Source organism: Anoplolepis gracilipes, chromosome 15, assembly GCF_047496725.1.
Source record: "Anoplolepis gracilipes chromosome 15, ASM4749672v1, whole genome shotgun sequence".
In the NCBI taxonomy this organism is placed as follows: Eukaryota; Metazoa; Arthropoda; class Insecta; order Hymenoptera; family Formicidae; genus Anoplolepis; species Anoplolepis gracilipes.
In genome coordinates, this window is record NC_132984.1 from 8,700,441 (window position 1) to 8,725,246 (window position 24,806).

At 28.0% G+C, this 24,806-nt stretch overlaps 1 protein-coding gene and 1 pseudogene across 1 annotated transcript in view; both read left to right on the plus strand.

Moving 5' to 3' along the window:
• On the plus strand, window positions 1-20,191 carry LOC140673970 (fatty acid synthase-like; annotated as a pseudogene).
• Window positions 19,649-24,806, plus strand: part of LOC140674253 (uncharacterized) — a 10,860-nt gene continuing 5,702 nt past the window's right edge. Inside the window, exon 1 of the mRNA XM_072907646.1 lies at window positions 19,649-19,675. Coding sequence (XP_072763747.1) covers window positions 19,649-19,675 — 27 coding nt within the window. The remainder of the gene's footprint in view (window positions 19,676-24,806) is intronic.

Genomic DNA, 24,806 nt, shown 5'->3' on the forward strand with positions numbered 1-24,806 from the left:
ATGGAGAGTAACAAGCAATTCAACTCATATATCAGTGTTGACGCTGAAGAAGAAATCGTTATCTCTGGTATTGTCGGGCGGTTTCCTAATTCTGACAATATAAAAGAATTTCAGGACAATCTTTTTAATAAAATGGATCTTAGTACAAGCGATCATCAACGCTGGACTAACTGTAATAATATTTTTCTCTCAAAATTAAAAATATCTTTATTTTTAGTAGAAAAATATTTATACGTGTTAAAATATACATCAATCGTAGTTTAGAATTTATATTATTAATACCGATACATCTATAAATGTAATATTAAATTGGAAAAAAAATTACAGTTAAAATCATTAAAACAATTAATACTTTAAAGCACTTATTACTTTGTGCAATTTATTTTTACATAAATTACTTTTTGTTAATATTTTTATAATTTTTTTCTGTTTGTTATCATAATATTACTTTCTGTTTTATATCAAAATAATTGAGATATATCTTTTTAAGAATATTTTAATACAATTATTATCAATGACTTAACAATATGAAAAATTATTTTTATTTAAATTATTTTAAATCTTGACAGATATCTATGAAATGCCTCCTCGAATAGGAAAAGTTAACAATCTACAAAAATTTGATGCAGAATTTTTTAACATATCGGCCGAAGAAGCTCATGTACTTGATCCTGGATGCAGAATGTTACTTGAGCATACTTATGAAGCAATTATTAACGCGGGTGTAAATCCTGCAGAATTACAAGGAATAAACACAAGCGTTGTCACAGCAATAAGTGTTTGTGATACATATTTAGATTTAATATACGAAAAACCGCACGTATGTAATTTACATTAGTTATTTAATAATTTAAGTGAAAAATCGATAAAAGAAACATATTTCTTGAAAGTGCATAAATATATTAATACGTATACAAAGATATTGCTAAATATAGATGAAAAAAAATATTTTTTATATGAAAATTATATTGTAATTACTAATAGATTGCTGGAATACCTATTATTGGATGCCATAAAGCCATGATCGCAAACCGAATTTCTTATTGGCTTGGCGTTACTGGACCATCATATAACATCGATTCTGCATGTAGATCGAATCATTTTGCTATGGTGGAAGCTTATAGGATGATTTGATCTGGCGTTTGCGATGCGGCTATTGTTGCTAGTGCAAATTTATGCATCCATCCTTTAGTAACTCATCAGTTTTTTCGTCTAGGTATGTGAAAAACAATATTAAGTGTTCAAGTTGTTGCGTTGTCAAATGGTATATATATTTATTGATACAATTAACAGGATAACATTATTTAATCAATGTTTGTTTAGTCATATTTTGTGAAATCTAATTGTTTCTGTTTTTGAACGATATAATTAAATCGCTTACATATATTTCTCAAAGTATACAAATATTTAGTATATTAATTAAGAAATTGTATGTTTATATGGATTAAAACAAACTACTAATATTGTTTTAGGAGTTCTATCTGCTGATGGATACTGTAAACCTTACGATGAAGAAGGTTCTGGTTACATGTGTAGTGATGCAGCTGTAGTAGTATACCTACAAAAAGCAAGAGATGCAAGAAGAATCTATGCAACTTTTGTTTATCGTAAAACCAACTGCGATGGCTATAAAGAAGAAGGAATTACCTTTCCATCATTTGACAAGCAAAAAATGTTACTGGAAGAATTTTACGAAGAATGTGATATTTCGCCTCTTGAGCTATCTTACATGGAAGCTCATGCAACTGGTACTCTAGTTGGAGATCCTGTGGAACTTCAAGCGATCGATGAAGCTTTGTGCGCTAAAAGAGACTCTCCTTTGTTAATGGGTTCAGTGAAGTCAAATATTGGTCATCCTGAAGCTGTTAGCGGTCATTGTCAAATTGCAAAAGTAAGTTTATACGAAGATACGATAAAATTAATACATTTATATGATCTAATGCTACAAGTAAGCTTAAGCAAGTATTTTTTTATTTAAATATTATTTTTTATTATTTATTATAATTATAGAATTTGCAAGATATTATAATTATAAAAATATATTTATCTTATAAAGGTTTTAATAGCGATGGAAACTGGTATAATTGCGCCTACTATACATTTTAAACATCCACGAAAAGATATGACTGCTATCATTGAAAACGAGTAAAAGTAGTCACTGAACTGACAGAATTGAAAGGTGATTATATCGGTGTTAATTCCTTTGGATTTGGCGGCGCTAATTGTCACGTATTACTTAAGTGAAATCCGGAAATTAAAGTTAATAACGAAGTAGACGATAATTTATCTAGGCTTGTAGCTATATCTGGACGTACAGAGGAAGCAGTTAAAATTATATTAAATGACGTAAGTACACATTAAAATTTCAATAATAATAATTTATAAAATTTTAGTATTAAGACTTTTGCGGCTACTAAAATCTTCAGAGGAAAGTATTATAGTTTCAATACATATATTATTATTTTAATAATAATAATTTATAAGGTTCTTAAATAAAATTAATTATTGGAAGGTTTTTGAGTGAGGTAGCTAGCATGTTTTTTAATTAACACGGTACACCTTTATTATAAAAAAATAGCCAAGGATATAAAGGAGAGATTATTATTGTAGCCAGGCAATTCTAACGGCGATTATTATAGCCACGAGTTGTATCTCATCTATTAGAGAGACATCATTTTGTAGTGTTTTGTGACATACTACACGCTAGCTGTATCACAGACTAACGAACATCTAGAAAGTACATATAAACAGAGACAAATAAGATATATATCTCAACACTAATAACATCAGAAGAAAGGCAATGTAATTAAATAAAGCTCTCAAGTACTCAGTGCCAGTTATGCAAATTGTATAATAAGTATCTCAGTATTTTTAAAAGCTTTGTTTAATTATATTGCTGAAGATGGCCCAAAAATAGACCAAAATGTGTTTCAGGATTTTTTGAAAAATCTTGAGTTTTATTTGCATTCTTTACATTCTGCGCCTTGCTCATTTTGTTTTTTTCTAACGTTATTAACATTATTTAATTAATAATCTAATCTTTCTTATACTTATCTCATATGGTTAATACTATATAGTTAATACTACTACAGTAACCTGTAATTTAGTTTATTTACGAATTAAGCTTTTGTAGAAAAAAAGACGATACAAAAATAATTACAAGTATATTGTACATATATACTTAAACACAAACATATACATAAAATACATATATATATATATATATATATATATGTATATATATATATATATATATATATATATATATGTATATGTATATATTTATATATATATATATATATATATATATATATATATGTATATATATATATATATATATATATTCCTGAAATATTTATAAAATGTTTCCAAAATCCAAAATAATAATCTTAAAAATCTTCTAATTATTCGAAATCGGGTTTGACTGAACTTACACTACTTGGCATCTGAGCCATTCATATATGTAGAATGTTCCACAGATGTTTTTACAGAGTGTCCGAGAATAAATGGTGGGATTTTGATCAATTTTTATAAATAACAATGTGAATATTTGTATAAATGTTTTAGTGATAAATAGCATCTCAAACAGTTATATATATTACCTATTAAATAAATATCAATAAATGTTCCTTTAACATTATTAATACATGTCGTAATGGAAATTTTAACACTCTTCAATTTCTACATTCAATCTCAAATATTATATCAATAGAATTTTAGAAACAATTGCGGAAATTCTGGCCAGATGTTCTTAATCAAGTGTAGAAATTAAAAATGTTGAAATTTCTGTTACGACATATCATGTCGTTAAAGAATATATATCAATATTTATTTAATAGGTAATAAAACTGTTTGCGTCGCTAATATAATTATTGCTAAAAAAAATTTATATTAATATAAAATTTATATGAATATTTAGTTTATATTTAAATTTGCTGAATAGATAATAAATTAAAGAAAAAGAAACGCTCCTCGATTTTAAGACGTTCGTAATAATTGGCGGTTAAAGCATAAAGGTAACAATCTTATTACAGTAAAAAAATTGTGCAGAAAAGTAATAACTATATTTTGTAACTAATATTGAGTATACACGTGGCGAAAAAAACCAAAACTTGAGTGACATCTTGATACTAATTTACAGTGCGCATACGTATGTACGTTTCTATCTCTGCCTCCGACGAGATTCTCTTCAATGCAAAATAATCTTGAACGAAATGACGCAGTGTATTGATGAACATGAATATATGACGTAAAATGTGGTAGATTATTGTTCGATTCTTGTGTAGCAAATAGCTTGAAAGATGACCTGATTCGTCTACACTGATTTTTAATGGAATCCTGCGGTCCGTCATCTCGTCATCTCCATAGACAGCATTCATTGAAACTGTTAACGTGAGTACATTATATTAACATTTGACAAGGTCACCGAAACAATATGTTAATTTGTTTCTCGAGAGTAATTAGACAGTTTCAATCAATACTGTCTACGGGGATGACGGACCGCAGGATTCCATTAAAAATCAGTGTGGACGAATCAGGTCATCTTTCAAGCTATTTGCTATACGAGAATCGAACAATAATCTGCCACATTTTACTCATGTTATATTCATGAAAGTATTACTGAAAAAGCAAATTTTTTTCTAACCTCTTAAATAATATTTTCAAATACTAATATTGTCTTTGACAATCAAATGTCTGGAAATCATGGGGTTTTAGAAAAAAATGATTCAGACAAAAATTGTTTGGCTTGAAACGAAAAAAAGGTAGAGATAGTTTGACTTTGAGTGTACACGTTATATGAAAGTCAACATAATCTTTTTAAATGAAACTACCTTGAGTTTTTATATAAATCGATTTTGCAATATTCTGCATAAAAAGTTATAACAGTGTGATGGCTAAAACTTAATAATTACGAAATTTTTATACTTTTTATATTTTACGAAATATTTTATACTTCACGAGATATTTTATACTTTAATTTGACATAATTTTACATAAACTATAAAATACACCTAAAAAAAAATATTTATTTTAGCACATGACATCTTTATAATTTCTTATATGCAGAATATTCTAGGAAATTAATTTATTTAAAAAAATCATAATCAAGTGCAAAAAAATATAATGTAATTGTAAATTCATCATTGTAAATTCATATTATTTCTTAAAAATAACTAATGCTTTTTTTTACCTTAATTAATTTATCTCCTTATTCTACACATAAAAAAGTATTGAGACAAAAATAATTGAAAAATGAATATTTTACGAAATATTTCATTTACGTAAAATTATATCACATTAAAGTATTAAATATTTCGTAAACCATACAAATTTGTTCATTATATCTTTTTAACATTTTACGTCAAATATTGCAAAAAATCAATTTATATAAAAAAATTAGAATAGTTGAATTTAAAAACTAGGTTAATCTTCATATAATCTTGAAACTTACTCAAAGTCAAACTAATGGCATCATTTTCCGTCCCTTTTGAAGTTACAAAACTTTTGTAAGAAACAAAACATTTTTCTATAAAACTCTTGGTTTTCGAAAAAAAAGAAACACCTGATGCGAGCGCTCTGATACACCTTGTACATATAAATTCTTAATTTTATTTAACTTCCAAAATATGCTATTAACAATAAGATAAAGATAATTGTTACATACTTGATATGTCTATAGGTACACAATCGGCCAATAGATGTAGAATATATCTCTCTGCTACATCATATTCATAGGGACAATATAAAAGGTTATCTTTACAGAGGATACATAATTGCTGGATCTAAACTCTCCGATAACGCAATTATTAAAATGGAACGCAACGTATGTACAAAAAGACCGATTTGCTTCGTATTTTCTGGAATTGGATCTCAGTGTTTCAACATAAGTAAGTAAACCACACGTACAAGTGCGCGCGCGCGCAGAGACACACGTACACACACACATCATATTACAATGTAAAATCTAACAATTATTAAGATATAACATATTTGTTTACAATGTGTTAGACTATAAAAAATTAACAGTTATAATATTTTTAGTTTGCAAATTTTGTAATTCTTTGAATTACATTTATTGAATACAACTAGATTTTGATATAAACTAAAATATAGTAACGATATTATTGGTTACTACCCTAATGGAAATAATTTTGCAACAAAATTTACGTATTTTTATAAATAAAATAAATTTAAATTAAAAATAATAGTTTTAAAGTTTGAAATCTCTACTTTCAAAAGCTTACTATTATTTTTATGTTTCTCTAAGTTTGTAATTTTACATGTAAGAAACTACGAGCTGGGCAAAATGCGAAATTTTTTTTTCATTTTATGGTTTTGTCATGTGTCTAACAAATCTGTGAAAATTTTTAACTTTTTAATGTGAAAGCTTAAAGTTTTTCCTACATAATTATTTTTTAAAGTTTGTCTACGACATTTTTTACCGAGTTATCATCGATTAAATAAAAAATAAGCATTTTGAATTTGATCGCTCATAATTTCGTCAAAAATCATCGTAAGTACCGCAGTGAGTAAAAAAGATTTTTAAAGCTGAAACTTTGCTCCAATGATACAATTATCAAATTTTCTTAACAAACATACAAAATATGCTATAAATTATAAATGGATGAAAATAACGTAAAAATTATCGATTTTTCTTTTTTTATTTTGAGTCAGAAAACAATTGTGTGGAAAAACAACAAAAATTTGTTCTTCACATTTTTTTATACTTTGAAGTACATTGAATTTGACAAAAAATTGCCAAATAGTTATAAGATTTTTTTTCATAGTAGCTACTATGTTTTTATAGGGCAAAAGAAATTGTAAAATTGCTTAATTTCAATAAGAAAAAATGGAAAATAAAGTCCATTAATGTTAAAAAATTAGTTTTCAGCACACTTACATTAAGTTTTACTAATCGTAAATGTCAGCAAAAGAAAAAGAAACATATTTTAATTTTTTTTCTCTATTAAAATTTAATAATAAGTCGTAAAAATATTTACAATTTTTTATCTACAACGAATATTGTGATGAGTAATATAAATTATAAAAGTTGTAGATTATTGTAAAAATTACAATTATCTTCAACTTTCTACATTTCACAAATATTCTTATGACCGATGTAATAAATTGTAGAAGTAAGTTATTTTGATTATATTTAATTTCCTTACCAGTATGCCGGACGTGATTATTATTATGTACAGCTGTTTTCAAATTTTTCTCATAAACAACTATAAAGCTTGCAAAATATAACTAATAATATTGTAAGGACTATTTCTATCAGTCTAATTTCTGGTACAATCCCCATACAAATAATTCATATATGTATATTAAATTGATTTTTGGACAATTAAACAAATAAATATGTCCAAATGAATGAAAAAAGTGAAAAACTACAATTTTTTACGATTAAAATATATAATGTAGTTGTAGAAAATCTCGTAACTTTCTACGTAAAATGAAAAATTATAAAGGTGACCCAAATCACGTGGTTTGGCGTAAAAATTACGTAAAAATCTAAAAAGTTATAATTGTACAATATTATAAAAAATTATAGTTTTTGCGTAATTTTTGTGTGAGAAATTTTAAAATTATTTCCACCAGGGAAGCACATGTAAAATAAAAAAACTTTCAACAATTTTATTTATGTATGTTTAGAACCATTAAAATATGTATTACATTATTTGAAACAACGCTCGTGCCAACAATATTATGCAATAATATATTTTTTTTAAATATTGATAGGTCAAGCTTTAATGAAATTTTCAGTATTTACAAGAGCAATCCATAAATGCGATACTGTCTTAAGACCTCATAATATATTTGTCACAGATATTTTAATAAATGAAGACACACATATTGTTGCTAACGTAGTTAACTTATTTGTAGGCCTCACTGGACTGCAGGTATGAACATATTTGTATGTATAAATAAAATATACTGTTTATATATCGCGAGATTTTTTTATATTATCTTATTTTTGTGAAGTTTTATCTTTAAATATCATAAAAAAGTAAAAATTTTTATAAAACAATTGAAGTTAAGAAGAGCTTTTCAGATATACATAATAATATGCAAAAAACTAAATTTACAATATTTTATAATATTATTTTATTCAAAAGAAGAATAAAATATATAAAAAGAAAAAATTAATAAATTAATATATTATAGATTGGAATAGTTGATCTTTTAACAAGTATTGGTATCACTTCTGATATCGTAATGGGTCATTCCATTGGTGAGTTGATTTGTGGATATGCCGATGGGTGTTTGACGGCCGAAGAAACGATCACGTTGGCATATTATGCTGGCTTGGCATTTCTTAAGTCAAAAATAATAGATGGCTGAAATTAATCTCAAGTTCAAAACTATGAAGAATATGTGTCCAGCGGATATTGATATAGCTTGTTACAATAGTTCACATAATTCTATCGTGAGTGCACCAACAAAGTCTGTAAGAGAATTCCTCGCTAAGCTACAGGTTTGAAAATATTCAAATAGTATAAATAAATTTATCATGCTTATAAATATGTTGAATTAAATAAATAATAAAGTTTATTTCTGATAGAATGACAACATTTCTGTAAAAGAAATTTCCTGTGGACATATACCTTTTCATAGTCGTTACGTCGAGCCTGCAAGAGTTAAACTTTTGGAATACTTGACTCAAATATTACCACGGAAAACGTCTCCAAGTTCAAAGTGGAAATTGAATGTTTTAAATAAATCTTATAACTGGTTCAAACCTATCATCCTCAGACTCATGTCTAGCAAAATATTATACAAATCATCTACTAGCCCCGGTATTAGTCTCAGAATCTGTGTGTTTTATTCCAAACAACGCAGTGACGATTGAGATAGCACCGCATGACATTTTACAATACATTCTTAATAATTTCTTGGAAACAACAATAACAAATGTCGCTCTATATCAATGTTCTTACAAACCGAATATTAAAATATTTTTACACGGAATTGGAAAGCTTTATAATGCAGGATTACAACCGCAGATTGCAAATTTATATCCGGAAGTTAAGTTTCCTGTAAGTCGTGGTACACTGATGATTTCTCATCTTGTAAGGTAAATTATATTTGATTTAGCACACGTTTTTTTACTGTAAGACAAAAGGTAATAGAACAAAAGAAATATATAGGTAATAGAATTTCAAAAGATACAAAATTAATATTAAAATTAAAATAAGAAAAGGCTCAGAATAATACAAATACATGTTTATGAAAACGAGTTTATACGAGTTTATACGAGCGTAAACACGTAAGAAAATTAGATAAAAATTTATAGATGATATAAATCCATATAAATAAACAATCACGCGAGATCGTTTTGGGGTAATATGCCGCCGAGCATTACACAATCTTTACCGTTAATTTTAATTTTTTAGTTACTGAAAATAACCCGAAATAATAAATTTATCAATGTATTTTATTTATATTATCATGTAATTTTTATCTAATTTCCTTACGTGTTACATCTGACGTATTAGCCCACTTTATCATAAACTTATATTTGTTGGATATTAAATTACGTTATTTGTAACTGTAAGACAGTAGAGACACTAATATTTTATACATTATTGAATGAAATCTTTGCAGATGGGATTATTCCGAAGATTGGTATACATATCATTATTCCGGACAAAGAAAACTTACCAAAGAAGAAGTGATTGTTACTATTGTAATATTGATTTATTAGATGAAGAATTTTCATATATGACCGAACATGTCGTTAATGGAAAAAATTTATTACCTGCCACAGGATATCTTTTACTTATATGGCAGATGATTAGCTGGTTGAAAAAGATAAATTATCTCGATATTCCAATTGTATTTGAAGACGTCAATTTTCTACGTTCTACGATTTTGTCAAAACAAAATCCACTCAATTTAATTCTTATTCAAAAAGGTAATTTGTACTATTAAAATAATTTTACGAATTAGATACATATATAAAAAAATAAAAAATTTTTATTCGAAATACGCATAAATAATAAAATTTGAGAAAAATAAATTAAGAAAAGATTTGTATTTAATAAATAAACAGTTAATGATGAGAGTGACATAAAAGTATAGACTATAGACCGTGCATTTGTGTTTATTTGAGGAGTGGGAGTAGACACTCAGGTAGAAAAAAATAGATTGAAATGTGTGACTGTGCGTTTTCTCTCCATGCACTGTGCATTTACGCGAATGAGAGAGAACGCACGGTCACACATTTCAATTTGTCTTCTTCTACGTGAGCACCTACCCCCTTTTCTCAACACTCGGTCTATACTTTTATATCTATAGTGACAGCAGAATTAAACAAAAATTTAAGTATATTAGTAATAATTACATCTACATTAAATTTATATTTTACTGATTGTGAGAAAATTGATAAATATAATAATTACTTAGGTAGCACATATCCGGTTCATATACGTTTTCTAAACGTATTCAATTTTTTTGACCATCAAGCACTAATAAAGAAATAAGTTTTTGAAACCATAATTTAAGAAACGTTATTTTTGTTTTTAAAATATTTTTATAGACAGTATAAATTGATTTTTTTAATTTAAAATTATGTATGTAAATGTATATATAATTATATGTTTATATTAACTTTGCCAAGAAATTAACATAACACTGAAAAAGCAAAAATAAAAACATTATTTAAAAATTAAATAAATTCACAACACAGTTTACTGTAAATTGATAGTAGAAGTCGAGTATAAACTACATTTATGCTATCATTCTGTTGATAATATTATATGTGATAAATTCTATATCAAAATGTTTGTTTCTCCTATCTTAAATTGAATCAACGAAAATGTCTGACACTGATTAAAGCAATGATAAGATTTCAGATTTCAAAGATTAATGAGTTTTTGAATTTTTGAAAATACTCACTTGTTTCTATTTCCGTATTATGTTTGCTTTAGACTTTAGACTAACAATAAGATTACACTAGGAAAGCTACAATCACTAATTCTTTTCAAATAAATACGGATTTTACTTTTTAATCTTATAACTGAATAATTTATACCTAAAACTTCTTTTATGAGTAATAATACAAATAATATAATAATTCTTTTATTAATTACATTAATTAATTATATATTTATATAAATATTATTTATTATTATCTTAAATACCTTATAGAAATTGTTTTCGATAGATTTAATTGTTAAGTATCATACGAATATTTTGTTTCAAAACGTCAAATAAATTTAATTCATTTTATGACAAACTTGGTACAGTTGAACTGTACTAATGCACACAAATTTACATTGACATAAGTAATTAAAAAGGCAGAACAATTAATACTAAAAGATATTATTGTCCAATACGAATAATGATAATAATAATTTATATTATTAATTATCTTATATAATATTTATAATATAAACATAAATAATCTATAATATAAGCAAAAGTACCTATTACCTTAATTACTTATGCTTACATTGTACATATAAGTACCCGATAAAAAATTTTTTATGTATAGTTATGCAGAATTGAATATAATTATTCAATTTAATTATAAAATGGACAAATTTCGTATATAAATTTGTATAATCAGATACGACTATTTCTATCTGATTACAAATTAAAAATTTTTTACCGGGTACGATAACCTGTAATGTGCACCAATAGAATTCGCTATTAAACATAGCATATTTAGCATTTTAAACTTTAAAGAATTTCAATGCATAATTTTATTAATAAAAAACTAAAACGATACTTTTAAAATACCTTAACATTAAAATTGAACTACAATTAGTAACGCGGATCACAAATATATATAGTTTTGTTGTTTTGCATTTAAGCATTCCTCTGACAAGCACAGCATAAAATTGCAAAAATCTATATGCTCAATGAAGTACGATTAGGAGATACTACAGCTAACTTAATCTTTTGTAATTAATTTAATTACAAAATTATTTATAATTTACTGCTTATTGAAAATATTAATTTAAATTTCTGACAAAAAAGCATATCTGTTCGCGAGAGCGCGAGGTATCGCAGTTTCCCGGACGATCGGTAGCGAGCGAAAACGTTCTAGGAGTCTCGAGACGATAAACGGACAACGGACAAGAGTCAGGCTGTAAGACGGACGACACTTTAGACAAAAATTTAATAAAAGGGTCAAAGTCCTTTAATATTATTTACACTATTTACAGATTTTTGAATTGGTTCGAGAGATCGAAAAGGCGTAGCCGGCTTAGGACTTTCAACGCGCACTATCGAGAATTTTTATCTCGCTGATCGCGAGCTACGGAGCGGATAAAAACGACTAAAATTAAGCTAATTAGTCTCACCGCGCGAGCAACGTGATAAGATCACCGGGTAGAGAGATTTCGAAAGACTCACAATTAGAGCGACGCGATTACTCTTTCTATAGCTTTACGTAAACGAGACTTAGCGAAAAGTACGCGGCGCGCTTCTTGCGTCGACCTTTTATCTTATTTAATTATATTTTTGTCCTTCTAGAAGATTCCAGACTTTTCTCGATTTGTGCCAAACATCCGCTAGCAGTTTTTGCTTGTTTGTTTGTCGTTGAGTTGTTGTCAGAATCTTCTAGAAAGGCACAATTAGCCGTTGAGATTGTTTATTATTGAACGAGGCTCCGAGTTTGTTAAGACGATCCTCGAACAATAGTGAAGAAGCGGCCTGCGATTGGGCGCTTGTAACGTGAGCGCTGATTCGGAGCTGTGCGCGTGCGCGCTTCGCTTCCGAGGCGCTATTAATTATGAGCGCCGAAACGATCGTTATAATTAATAATTAATTTTGCAAATCTTGAACAATATCATGATCAATTTTCTTAAAACTTAAAATATCATTATTAACCATGTTTACAAGAAACTACTATCTTACGATATTCTTACAGGTAATGACAAATTCGAAATAATCGAAGGAGATAATGCTGTCGTTACTAGAAAAGTACGAGTTCCAGTTAATATTGAAAACGAGAAAATATGTACTACATTTATTGATCAAAATGACAATGACAAAGAAGAAATGACTATGAAAGATATCTATAAAGAATTAAAACTTCGTGGTTATCAATATATGGGCGAATTTCGTGGACTAAAAAGCGCGTCAGTGACAGGAAAGAATGGTCATATCGTCTGGTCTGACAACTGGGTAACATTTATGGACAACATGTTACAGATGATGATTTTAGGGCAGAATACGAAAAGTTTTTTTGTACCAACAAGAATTCGTAAAATGATAATTGACCCACAATTTCATATAAAACACATCAGAAAATTTTCAAATAAAAAAAACGGTAAGTTTACAGTGTTATAAGTAGGCACAATATTTAACAAAAAAATATTATTTTTTTTAAATATACATATATTTAATATGTTATTGTGTTAAATTGCAGAAATCCTTGTACAAAATTATAAACATTTAGATACTTTGATATCTGGAGGAGTAGAAATATACGGCGTCATAGCTACAGCTTTATCTCGCCAATAAAATGTAGTCAATCCCGTTCTTGAAGAGTACAAGTTTGTTTTGCTCATTGAGATTTAACTGTGATGTCTTTGCAAGATGCAATAAGAATGTCAGTGCACATTGCGCTTGAGTGTTACAATATGATAAACGTAAAAATTATGGAATTTATCGAGGATTGCGATCAAGTGATGACGGAGAGTTTAAATTGTTTATTTATGAATACAGTTTTAGAAGAATTACCACAAATTCAGTCTAATATAAAACTGGTCACAACACACGAGTAGTTCAAAGATATTGCTTTGCCTGACAACGTTACTGTAACAAAATTTAATAAACTGACAAAAAATGACAATTTTTTAATAGTCATTGGTTTCGGAATTTTAACAAAAAATAAGAATGAATTATATGAACAATTATTATCGGTCATGATGCCGAAGGGCTTTCTTCTGACATTGGAAAAGTTGGATGCTACTTATGACTACTCATGTTTGGATAAGTATGGATTAAAAGTAGTTTTAGAGAAACGCACAAACGATAAGACAATTATATTATTAAGAAAAATACAAGATATTAAGAGGAATCAGCAGATTGCGCACGTGAACAATTATGAATTCTCGTGGATAGATAAACTTTAATCACTCATGAACGTAGAAAACGAGGCTACAAATACGATTATAGTCGTTGCAGAAGGAGACTTCGAATGCGGCCTAATTGGTCTTGTGAATTGTTTGCGAAAAGAACCGGGCGGTGAAATGATTAGAGGTGTATTTATTCAGAATAAGGATGTGCCTGTTTTTTCATTGCAAAACTCGTTATACATGAAATAGCTACAACTGGATATACCCATCAATGTTATACGTTCCGGTAACATTTGGGGATCTTACAGGCATTTTCCATTACCTTTACTAGAACCAAAATACGTAAAAAGTGCTTATGTTTCTCAATTGGTACATTAAGAAGATTTGGTACATATTTAAAATTGAAATAAAACTTGAAATAATGATTTGTGATATTTTTATTTATAAATTAAGTAATTATTTATTTTAATATGACTAAAAAACTTTGTTATATTTATATGTTCCAGATACGAGGTGATCTGAGCACTCTTTGTTGGGTGTAAAGCATAATATCTTCCCTTAACAATAATGAAAAAGATCTAATAAAAATAGTCTATGGGTCTATTAATTTTAGAGATATGACAGCTAGCGGCAAACTTATTTCGACGATTACTTCCTTCAAATCTATCACGTTCGATCGAAATGGTAGTTCTTTAATCGGAATGGAATTTGTTGGTTTTAATAAAAATGGACAAAGAATAATGGGATTGTGTTCAAATGAGTAAGATAACGATACATACACAGAGTCATAATTAATTATAATAATATTTTTAACAAATTTTTAATAAAATTTTAAAATTTTCAATTTTTATATTACATTTTATATTAAATTTTTTAAATTATAAATATTTTTACTAAAATAAGAAATGAAAGAATTGTAATATTTCATATTGTTATATTTTATATGCTTTTTTAACTTTTATTATGTACGGAATATCATTAAAAATAGAAAAAACTTTTAACTTAATTTTAATATAATCATAAATACTACATAAATACTTTATATTAATTATTTTTTTAAATTATTGTTTTTAGGACAATAGCAAATGTTCGCGCAGCTGATAAATATCTCAGCTGGATCATACCTGACGAGTGGACGATGGAAGACACAGCAACGGTTGCTTGCGTATATAGCACGTGCTATTATTTGCGCGCTTTGTATTTGAGAGGTCAAATGAAGAAAGGCGACAAAGTGTTAATTCATTCTGGTACGGGAGGCGTTGGTCAAGCAGCGATTTATCTGGCGCTTCACGAAGGTTGCGAAATATTTACAACGATTGGGAGCGTCGAGAAACGAAACTTTATAAGAGAAACGTTTCCCTCTATTCCCGAAGATCATATCGGAAACTCTCAAGACACGAGTTTTGAACAAATGATTTTCGAGAAAACGGCAGGTCGCGGAGTGGATATCGTATTAAATTCTTTAGCTGAAGAGAAACTGCAAGCATCCATTCGTTGCTTAGCAAAGGGTGGACGTTTCCTAGAAATTGGAAAGTTTGATATGATTTCCAATAATCCTTTAGACGTATTTGCATTTTCCAAGGGTATTAGTTTCCATGGTATTTTCTTAGATAAATTATTTTCTGCAAAACCAGAGATTAAGATAACATTGTCGAATTTAATAATAGAAGATTTAAAGAAAACCGCTATCAAACCGTTAAGCAGAAAAGTTTTTGAAAGGGATGAAGTAGAAGCTGCGTTTAGATATATGGCTGCTGGAAAACATATCGGCAAGGTATGAATATTTTCCAATATACATAAAATGAACAGAATAATTAGAGTATTAAATTATCAAAAAATACACACAGTTTTTTATCTTTTGCATTATCTTTATTACATATGAAAAAATCGTTTTCTATGTTTATACTTTAAAACTTGAACATTTCTATAGTAAGACTATTTTTATTTCCTTGATTTGATTGTTAAATTTTTCATTTCTTCTTATATTAAATCTTATAAATATTTTATCTCTTTTATCTCTACTCTTGTTTTTCCTTTATAAAAGGGATGAGTATTGATTTATTAATGTTTATAAATCAATCGTTTTTAAATATTTTTCCACACTTTTTACATAACTTCCTTCATTTCTTCTTCACTCTTTTCTAATATTATTATATTATTACCATATCAAAAGCCAGCAAACAAAATTTGCAATCTCTCATTGTTACATGTTACGTTTCCAATTTGATTTTTGTTTATTTTTATTTTTATTTTAAATTGAATATTGTTAATAATCATAAATCTTAATTGTTTTTCTCGTAAGCCCAAAACTTCTGTTATTATTTATTTTTGCATTTCTTTGTATGTTTATTTTATTTTTTTCAACAGCTCTATTTTTATTTCCCTTTTACTTTGAGATCTCTTATTCTCGATTATATCACAGAGACTTTAACAAAAATTTAAACAGCTTCTTTTTTTCACATGTTGCATTTTCTTAATTATGCTGTAGTACATGTACGGGTGCTTCCGCACATACGATCAGTAAATTGGGTTGCCTATCTGACGATCGGCAGGGGCATGTTTTACCGACCTCGCATAATCGAAAATTAATAAAATTAGGGGATCGATTACGTAATTTTTTCTTTGTGAAAAGTGAAAAAATTACATGATTGATACCTTAAATGCAAATCCGGTAATAAATGAGAAAACTGAAATCGGCATTTAACATACAGTATATAATTGTAATATTTAATAATATGAATAAAATAACATACACAGAGAAAATTTTACATTAAAAATAACTATCGTATGTTATAACTGTGGACCATTAAGAACATTCCAAGTTAAAATGCTATGTAAAACTGTAAAAATTAACGTAATTAATGTAATTTTTACGTAAATTACGTTAATTTTTACAGTTTTACACAGCATTTTAACTTGAAATGTTCTTAATGGTCCACAGTTACTCTACATACCATAGTAATTTTTAATATAAAATTTTCTTCATGTAGATAATACAATTAAAATATAATAACATATATAAAATAGAAAATAAAATATAATAAATTTAAACAAAAAACATTTTATTTCTTATTTTATCTGTCTTATTATATTTTAATTGTGTTAGTATATTTTAATTGTGTTAATTGTGTTATTATATATTTTAATTGTGTTATTTATCTTATTTTATTTATATTATTAAATATTACAATTATACTGTATGTTAAAAGCCGATTTCAGTTTCCTCATTCCCTACCGGATTTGCATTTAAGGTATCAATTATGTAATTTTTTCACTTTTCACAAAGAAAAAATTATATGATCGATCCTCTGATTTTATTAATTTTCGATTATGCAAGGTTGGTAAAGCATACTCTGCTGATCGTCAGATAGGCAACCCAACTTATTGATCTGTATGTTGCAGAAACAGCCTGTATAAGAGTTACATACATATATTATGCTTGTTTCCTTTTTACATATGTTTGAAAAACCCTTTCTTTTTAAAGATTTCTCTTTATTGACTTATTTAAATTTTTTAATTTTTTTTATATACAGCCACACTTTATTTTATAAACACAGTTTATTCATTTTTACAATTCTCTATCTAAAATTTTTATTTTTTCTAACAGTTTATTTTCTTTCGCATTCTCTTTTTTCTTGATTTTAAAATATAATATAATTTGCATATCAATATTATTTGTAGATAATAATAAAAGTACATAAAGAATATGAACCCTTGGATACGCCTATACTTGCACTATCTCCGATACTACTGCCTGGAACACAAATGCTACATCGTTTTAGGTGGTTTCTAGAATTAATTGACTGGTTAATTATACGAGGTGCAAAAAATCTAGTAGTAACTTCGCGAACTGGGATAAAAAATGGTTATCAGCGCTCAAGAATAACATTATGGCAATCTTATGGTGTGAATATATAAATTGTTACAACGGATGATACTTCGAAATACGAAGACTGTGAATCTATATTAAAATTTGCCGAAGAACAAGGTCCTGTGGATGCTATATTCAATCTCGCAGTTGTGTTAAAAGATAATATATTCAAGAATCAGTCCCCACAAACATTCGAAGATTCCTTTGTGTCAAAGGCATGGATGACAAAACAGATGGACGAATTATCGAGAACAATTTGCCCTCAACTTCGACATTTTGTCGTTTTTTCTTCCGTTTCATGCGGAAGAGGTAACGCAAGCCAAACAAATTATGGAATGGCAAATTCCGTAATGGAAAGAATTTGTGACAGAAGAGTGAAAGAAGGTTTACATGGTTTGGCTATACAATGGGGCGCTATTGGTGACGTTGGGCTTGTCGCCGATATGCAAGAAGACGATAAAGAACTTGTCATTGGAGGTACATTGCAACAAACAATATCTTCTTGCTTGGATACACTAGAAGTATTCTTGCTACAAGATCGGGCAATCGTAAGCAGCATGGTTGTTGCCGAGAAAAAAAAAGATTTTCAAGCAACAAATCCACTCGTAGCGGTTGCAAACATTATGGGTGAGTTCATAAGCAATTATTATATAAAAGATTCGTGACGTAACATTTATATAAAATAAAATAAACTTTTATTTGATAATTTTATTTATAGATGTAATTTTATTAAGATTGCATTATATCGAAATAAACGAGTGCATTAAAAATATTGCAAGAAATGTTAATAATTATTATATTGATATCAACATTAGGTAAACTGCGGTTAAAATTATATCTAAATGTTTAATTCTTTCTCTAATTTTTAAAATAGGATTAAAAAATACAAATACAGTCGCGCCAAATGTATCACTGGCTGAATTAGGCATGGATTCAATGATGGAAATGGAAATTAAACAGACGTTGGAAAGAGAATTCGATATTTTATTGACAACGCAAGATATATCCGAAATCTCAATTTTGCAAAACTCAGAGAAATGACCAATATAGCCGATCAAGAAAAGATATACGACGCCACTGAAGATGATACAAATGATTTGAACGGTTTAAAATTATTGACTCGAAAACTTAAGGATTCAGACTTGACTTCAGATATTTATGTAGAACTCTCTACAAAAGAGGAAGTTGCTGGAAGCAAAATATTCTTTATACCAGGAATTGACGGCTGTGCAAGCGTATATAAACTGATAGAATCGAAAATTAATTCTTCGGCCATATGTTTGCAACACGGTGTACTTAATATGCCGGATTTTGCTACTTCAATAATGAAATCAGCAAAATATCTTCTGCCTGTATGATTATAAGATAATCTATTTGAAAAACTTATTATTAAACTGCCATTTAAATAATATTTGATTATACGTACACATATGTGCGTGCATGCATGCATGTTTTTTTATGTACCGTTTCATATATTTTATGTATTGTTTCATATTTTTATGTTTATTGTTCTAGCACGTATTGGAGAAAATGCAAAATCAAAAAGAATTTTTAATTGTGAGTTATTCATTCGGATCTTTAATCGCCATTGAATTAGCAAGATTATTAGAAGCTAAGAATTTCTCTGGACATTTAATACTTAGATGGAGCTCCTGATTAAATGAAATATTTGATTGAAAAATTTTTTTCTTATACTACAGAATAAGAGTTACAAAATATCATTTTATCTCATTTAATAGAAATGTACCTTGGCTCTAACAATGAAATGGTTAGTTAATTATTAAAATATATTATAACATCTTATTGCAAAAGTGAGTAGTTAACTGTGTTTATAAGTAGTTAGTAGAAAAAAGACTTATACAAAATAACTTGTTAGAATGTGCATTAAAATAATAAAATAAATTAAATTTTTTATTATTTTATTTTATAATCTTTTTATAATTTACATTACAAAGGATTGTAAAGTTTCTTTAACGTTTTTTTGACTAAGCAAAACAATAATACATATATAGGTATATATACCAGAGAAGCCAGATTCAGGGCGCGCAACATGCCAAATAGAGGGGATACACCGGTAGAAGGGATGATGCACACAAGCGCGAACCGCATATGTGTGTGCTCGGAGATTCGGTTAGCTTTGAATAATAGAAAAGAACAGATGTACTGTTTTCTGTTTCTTTTCTACGAAGCCGACGAGAGAGATGAAAACGACGGCAATGCTGCTCTATTGTGCTGTTCGCTTCTCGATTCTCCATACGCGCAACAGTTAATAGGGCGAAATGCTTTCTCAAAAATTTTTTAAAAAATGATTAATAATATGTAGAACATTAAAATTATAACTATAAATTATAAATTATGTCATTAAATTAAAATTAAATTAAATTAAATTTGAAATTAATATTAATATTAATATTTTTAATAAGTGGGAAATAAAGGGAAAGGGAAAGGTTAGAGGTCTGAAGGGCGTAAAGAGGGAGAAAAGGCGTGGGGCAGGGAGTGGGTTTTTTAAATTGTAAGGCTACACAAGGCCAGGTCTGTGTGAGGAGCTGTTTGTTTTTGTTTGAACATAGAATGATGTATAGAGTTAATAATGAAGTGAGGCGCGGAGAGAAAGGGGGAGAAAGGGGAAAGGGAGAGAGAGAAAGAGAGAGAGAGAGAGTGAGAAAAAGGATGAGAGAGGGTGAGAGAGGAGAGCGGAGAAATATTTATCGTTAGCGGTAAGATAGGTTAAGGAGAATATGTAAGAGATGTAAGAGATTGGAGAAATCCCCAAGGGGAATCAATAAATGCATTTATCTATCTATCTATTTATAAAATTATATACCTCGATAACTCGAAACTGAAACTCGAAAAACCTCTCTAATTCGAATTTTTTTTATTCATAAAAAAAACCTTTATAAGTCGAAGAAAAATAGGAGATTAATTAAAAATTAAAGTTTTCTTACAAGTTAAAAAAACACATTTGCAAAAACAGGTGTGTAAAAGATATCTTATCTGTACGACATTCGCATGCAACATAATATAATGTAATATAATGTGGTATAACAAGGCTCCAGGCGAAGGTCCACTTAAAAAAAACCAAACGCGCCATTGGTGATACCTCACGGGTGGTGTGGAAACTCACCATCATTTGTTATTTTAATATTGTCAAAACGATACGTGTGATGAGTATATGTTTATGTGTCGTATTGTGTTACAAACATATACGCGTATAAAAAAGTAAAATTAAATTAAATATGTAATCGCTATTATATTATATTTTCTATAAATAGATAGTTTCTTATTACTAATATTTGTTACTATTATTTTTTTTTAGTACAACGCTGCTTGGTTCTTAATATGCGTGAGTGTTAAATGCTTTTCCGAGATTTATACTCTTTTATAAAATTATTTATAAATTAAATTATTAAAATTAAAATTAAATAAAATTAAATATAATATTAATATTATTATTATTTAATATTTTTAATATTAAATTACTTATAATTATTTACTTAATTATTAAATTTTTATGTATAGAATTAAATATTTAATCAATTTAACAGTTGAATAATTTATTAAAAATATTAATATTAATATTAATTTCAAATTTAATTTAATTTAATTTTAATTTAATGACATAATTTATAATTTATAGTTATAATTTTAATGTTCTACATATTATTAATCATTTTTTAAATAATTTTTGAGAAAGCATTTCGCCCTATTAACTGTTGCGCGTATGGAGAATCGAGAAGCGAACAGCACAATAGAGCAGCATTGCCGTCGTTTTCATCTCTCGTCGGCTTCGTAGAAAAGAAACAGAAAACAGTACATCTGTTCTTTTCTATTATTCAAAGCTAACCGAATCTCCGAGCACACACATATGCGGTTCGCGCTTGTGTGCATCATCCCTTCTACCGGTGTATCCCTTCTATTTGGCATGTTGCGCGCCCTGAATCTGGCTTCTCTGCTTTATGGTGAAAATCCTATTCTGAGCCACATTTATAGCACATTTATGCCATATCGATAGATGCGCCGCTAAATGTGTTCGGAGGCACATTTTAGCAAGATAAAAGCGCTCTGTGCGTAACAGTTACGGTACGATTGACAAGTTTAATTGATTTTATCAACAGTATATGATTGATTTTGTTAATAAAATAAATATACATCAAGTTTCTTACAATTAATAGAGATTTTACACAACAATAATTATGATATTTGGGCACTTTAAAAATTTTCTTTATCTTAACAGTGTATCAGTGTGTAAAGCGAAGTATATAAATTGCGAAAAGTTAATACAACAGTACTAAACTAGAGAAGTACATACAAAAGCACAAAATAAATACAAAAATATATATGAAAGTACATAATCATGGATGTATTTTGGAAGATATTGATCATGCAATTGAAATTCGGGAAATAAATGCAGTACGTGAACGTGAATCGCGAGTGTTTCGAAATAGAATAAATGCTTCTGAAATTTATAATGAAGTTGTAAATTTATCTTATGGCGCGTAATTGACCGCGCGACGACCAATCACAGTGCCGCCATAAACGAGCAATTCGCATGATGTATGACATGATAGTCAAAATGTACCTCTAAGCTAAAGGCGCTATAAATGTGCGGTGAGAATATGACGGATTTTAGTCGTATTACCAGAACATTTTTCAGCGCCTCTAAAAGTGATCTATAAATGTGCCACTAAATGTACGCTCAGAATACGGGCCATTATCTTTATCATGGCATCAAAATCTGGAAAATTAACATTGCATTATTTTGAAATCTGGATAAAAGAAGTGTTTTTTCCAAATGTTGGATCAAAATCAGCTTTATTATTAGATTCTTGGACTGGTCATTGTGTTTTGATATAATTCAAAGAAACAGATTTTATAGAAAATATCAATTTGTTAACTATACCAGCTGGAACAACGGGAAAAATACAACCTTTAGATGTATTCGGTTTTCGTTTATGGAAAAATTTTGTTAAACATTTTTCGGATACCGTCATACTTTCAGATCTTGAGGTCAAGCTTTATTCAAGAAACAATATGTTGAAATTACAATCATTAACACATAATCAATTTTCATCACCGAGGTTTAAAAATTTATTCAAATATACATGGTATAAAAGTGGCTATTTAGAAAAGAGACCAGAAGAATTTGATATACCAGTAAATTTTTGTTTCAAAAATAATTTAAAACCAACATGTGATATTTGCGGTGAAGTTGCTGTAATTGCCTGCACATGGTGTAAAAAGTCCCTTTGTATAAATCATTTCTTTCACGATCATCATCTTTGTAACCGATATGAACCATGAATATTTGTTATTCTTGTATGCAATAATTATGTACGCTATTTTATGTATACTTACTATTTATGTGTACTATTTCCATATGATTTATTAAGACAATGCGTATTACATTTTTCTTTATACTTTAAGAAATTAAATATTATAAAACAGAATATCTGATTAGTAAAATACTCTATTTCTTTTTCATGTATGTAATGTATATGAACAAGAATATTATCTTGCTATTTACATTTTCGACATAATAATACATGTTTTGCTGCACGTGGTTGTAAATAAAACTATATTGCACCAACTTATTTCGCAGTTGCGTAAACGCATTTGTTTATTCATAGAACTGAATCTTTTAATCTATTAACCTCCGCATCCCGTCAAAGATTTTCCTTATTCGACTAGTTCTATTTCTAATGCATAAGATACTATTTTTCCCATACAAATTATATATTTATTGTCACATAACATATACATATATTAATTATATATATTATATAATTATATATAAATATAATTGCTATAATTTATAAATGTATATTCTCATAAATTATTTATTGATAATTTATAGTTGTCTCTGTGAGTTTGCGAAGAAAAAAGCGTCGCTGTGAATAGCGAGTGTCATGAGGCGGATAAAGCGCGCGTATAGTGATAGAGATATTTTTAGCTTATTTCTGAAAAATGCGACTTCGGAATACAACTTTATCATATATGGTTGAATTTGTCTTTAAATAAGCTATAAGTTTTTCTATAAGACAAATTTTAAAATTTTCAAAAATTGAAAGGGTGGGGGAAGAATTTCGAAAAATATAACATTTTTGAAAAATCTGATTGCACGGTTTTAAAGTACAAGAAAAACTATAAAACTTTTATTTGAAACATTTTTTTTTTTATATCTTATTATTTTGACGGTATTCGCTCAGAAACGTAAAAATCGATTTTTCTCAAGAGTGTTTCACCCCCTTAACGGGCGTATGTGCACTTATAAAAAAATACGTGTCTTCTATTTTGACCTAGACTACAACATATTCAAAGCGCATTAAAATCGGAAGAAGACACTTCCATACCTTTCCTTGTTAATTCTTATACACCTTTTGTATTATTTTCTAGTTTCTGATTTGTCTCTCCATTCTACACAGTATCCTTGTTTGGATGAATTAGATTCAAACATACAAACACAAATACGCATCTGTCATCTTTGTTAGATTTAAAAATTATTTATGTTTAATTCATATTAAATATGCATTTTGTAGTTGTTTTATAATTAATCAAAGTACAATTAAAAAAATATGAAGAAAAAACTAATTAACGAAATGAAACAAGAATACCTTTTTCTTAGAGAAAGATGTAAAGAATCTAAAAACATAATTTAAAAATAAAAAAACCCATCGGCTTTAAAGTTTTGTAAGATAAAAAACTTACAGGTCATCCGATTCTGGCTCTCCGAGGTGATATAAAAAAAAATCTGTCACATTTATGATTAGCTTTTTATTAACTAGAAGAATAAAAGAGAAACAGATACTATCGCGTTATTAATGATAAAGGATTTCGACAAATACAGGGTGTCCTGGTAAAGGTAAGCAATCTCTCGTAGGCATATAGAGCAGGTATAAAAA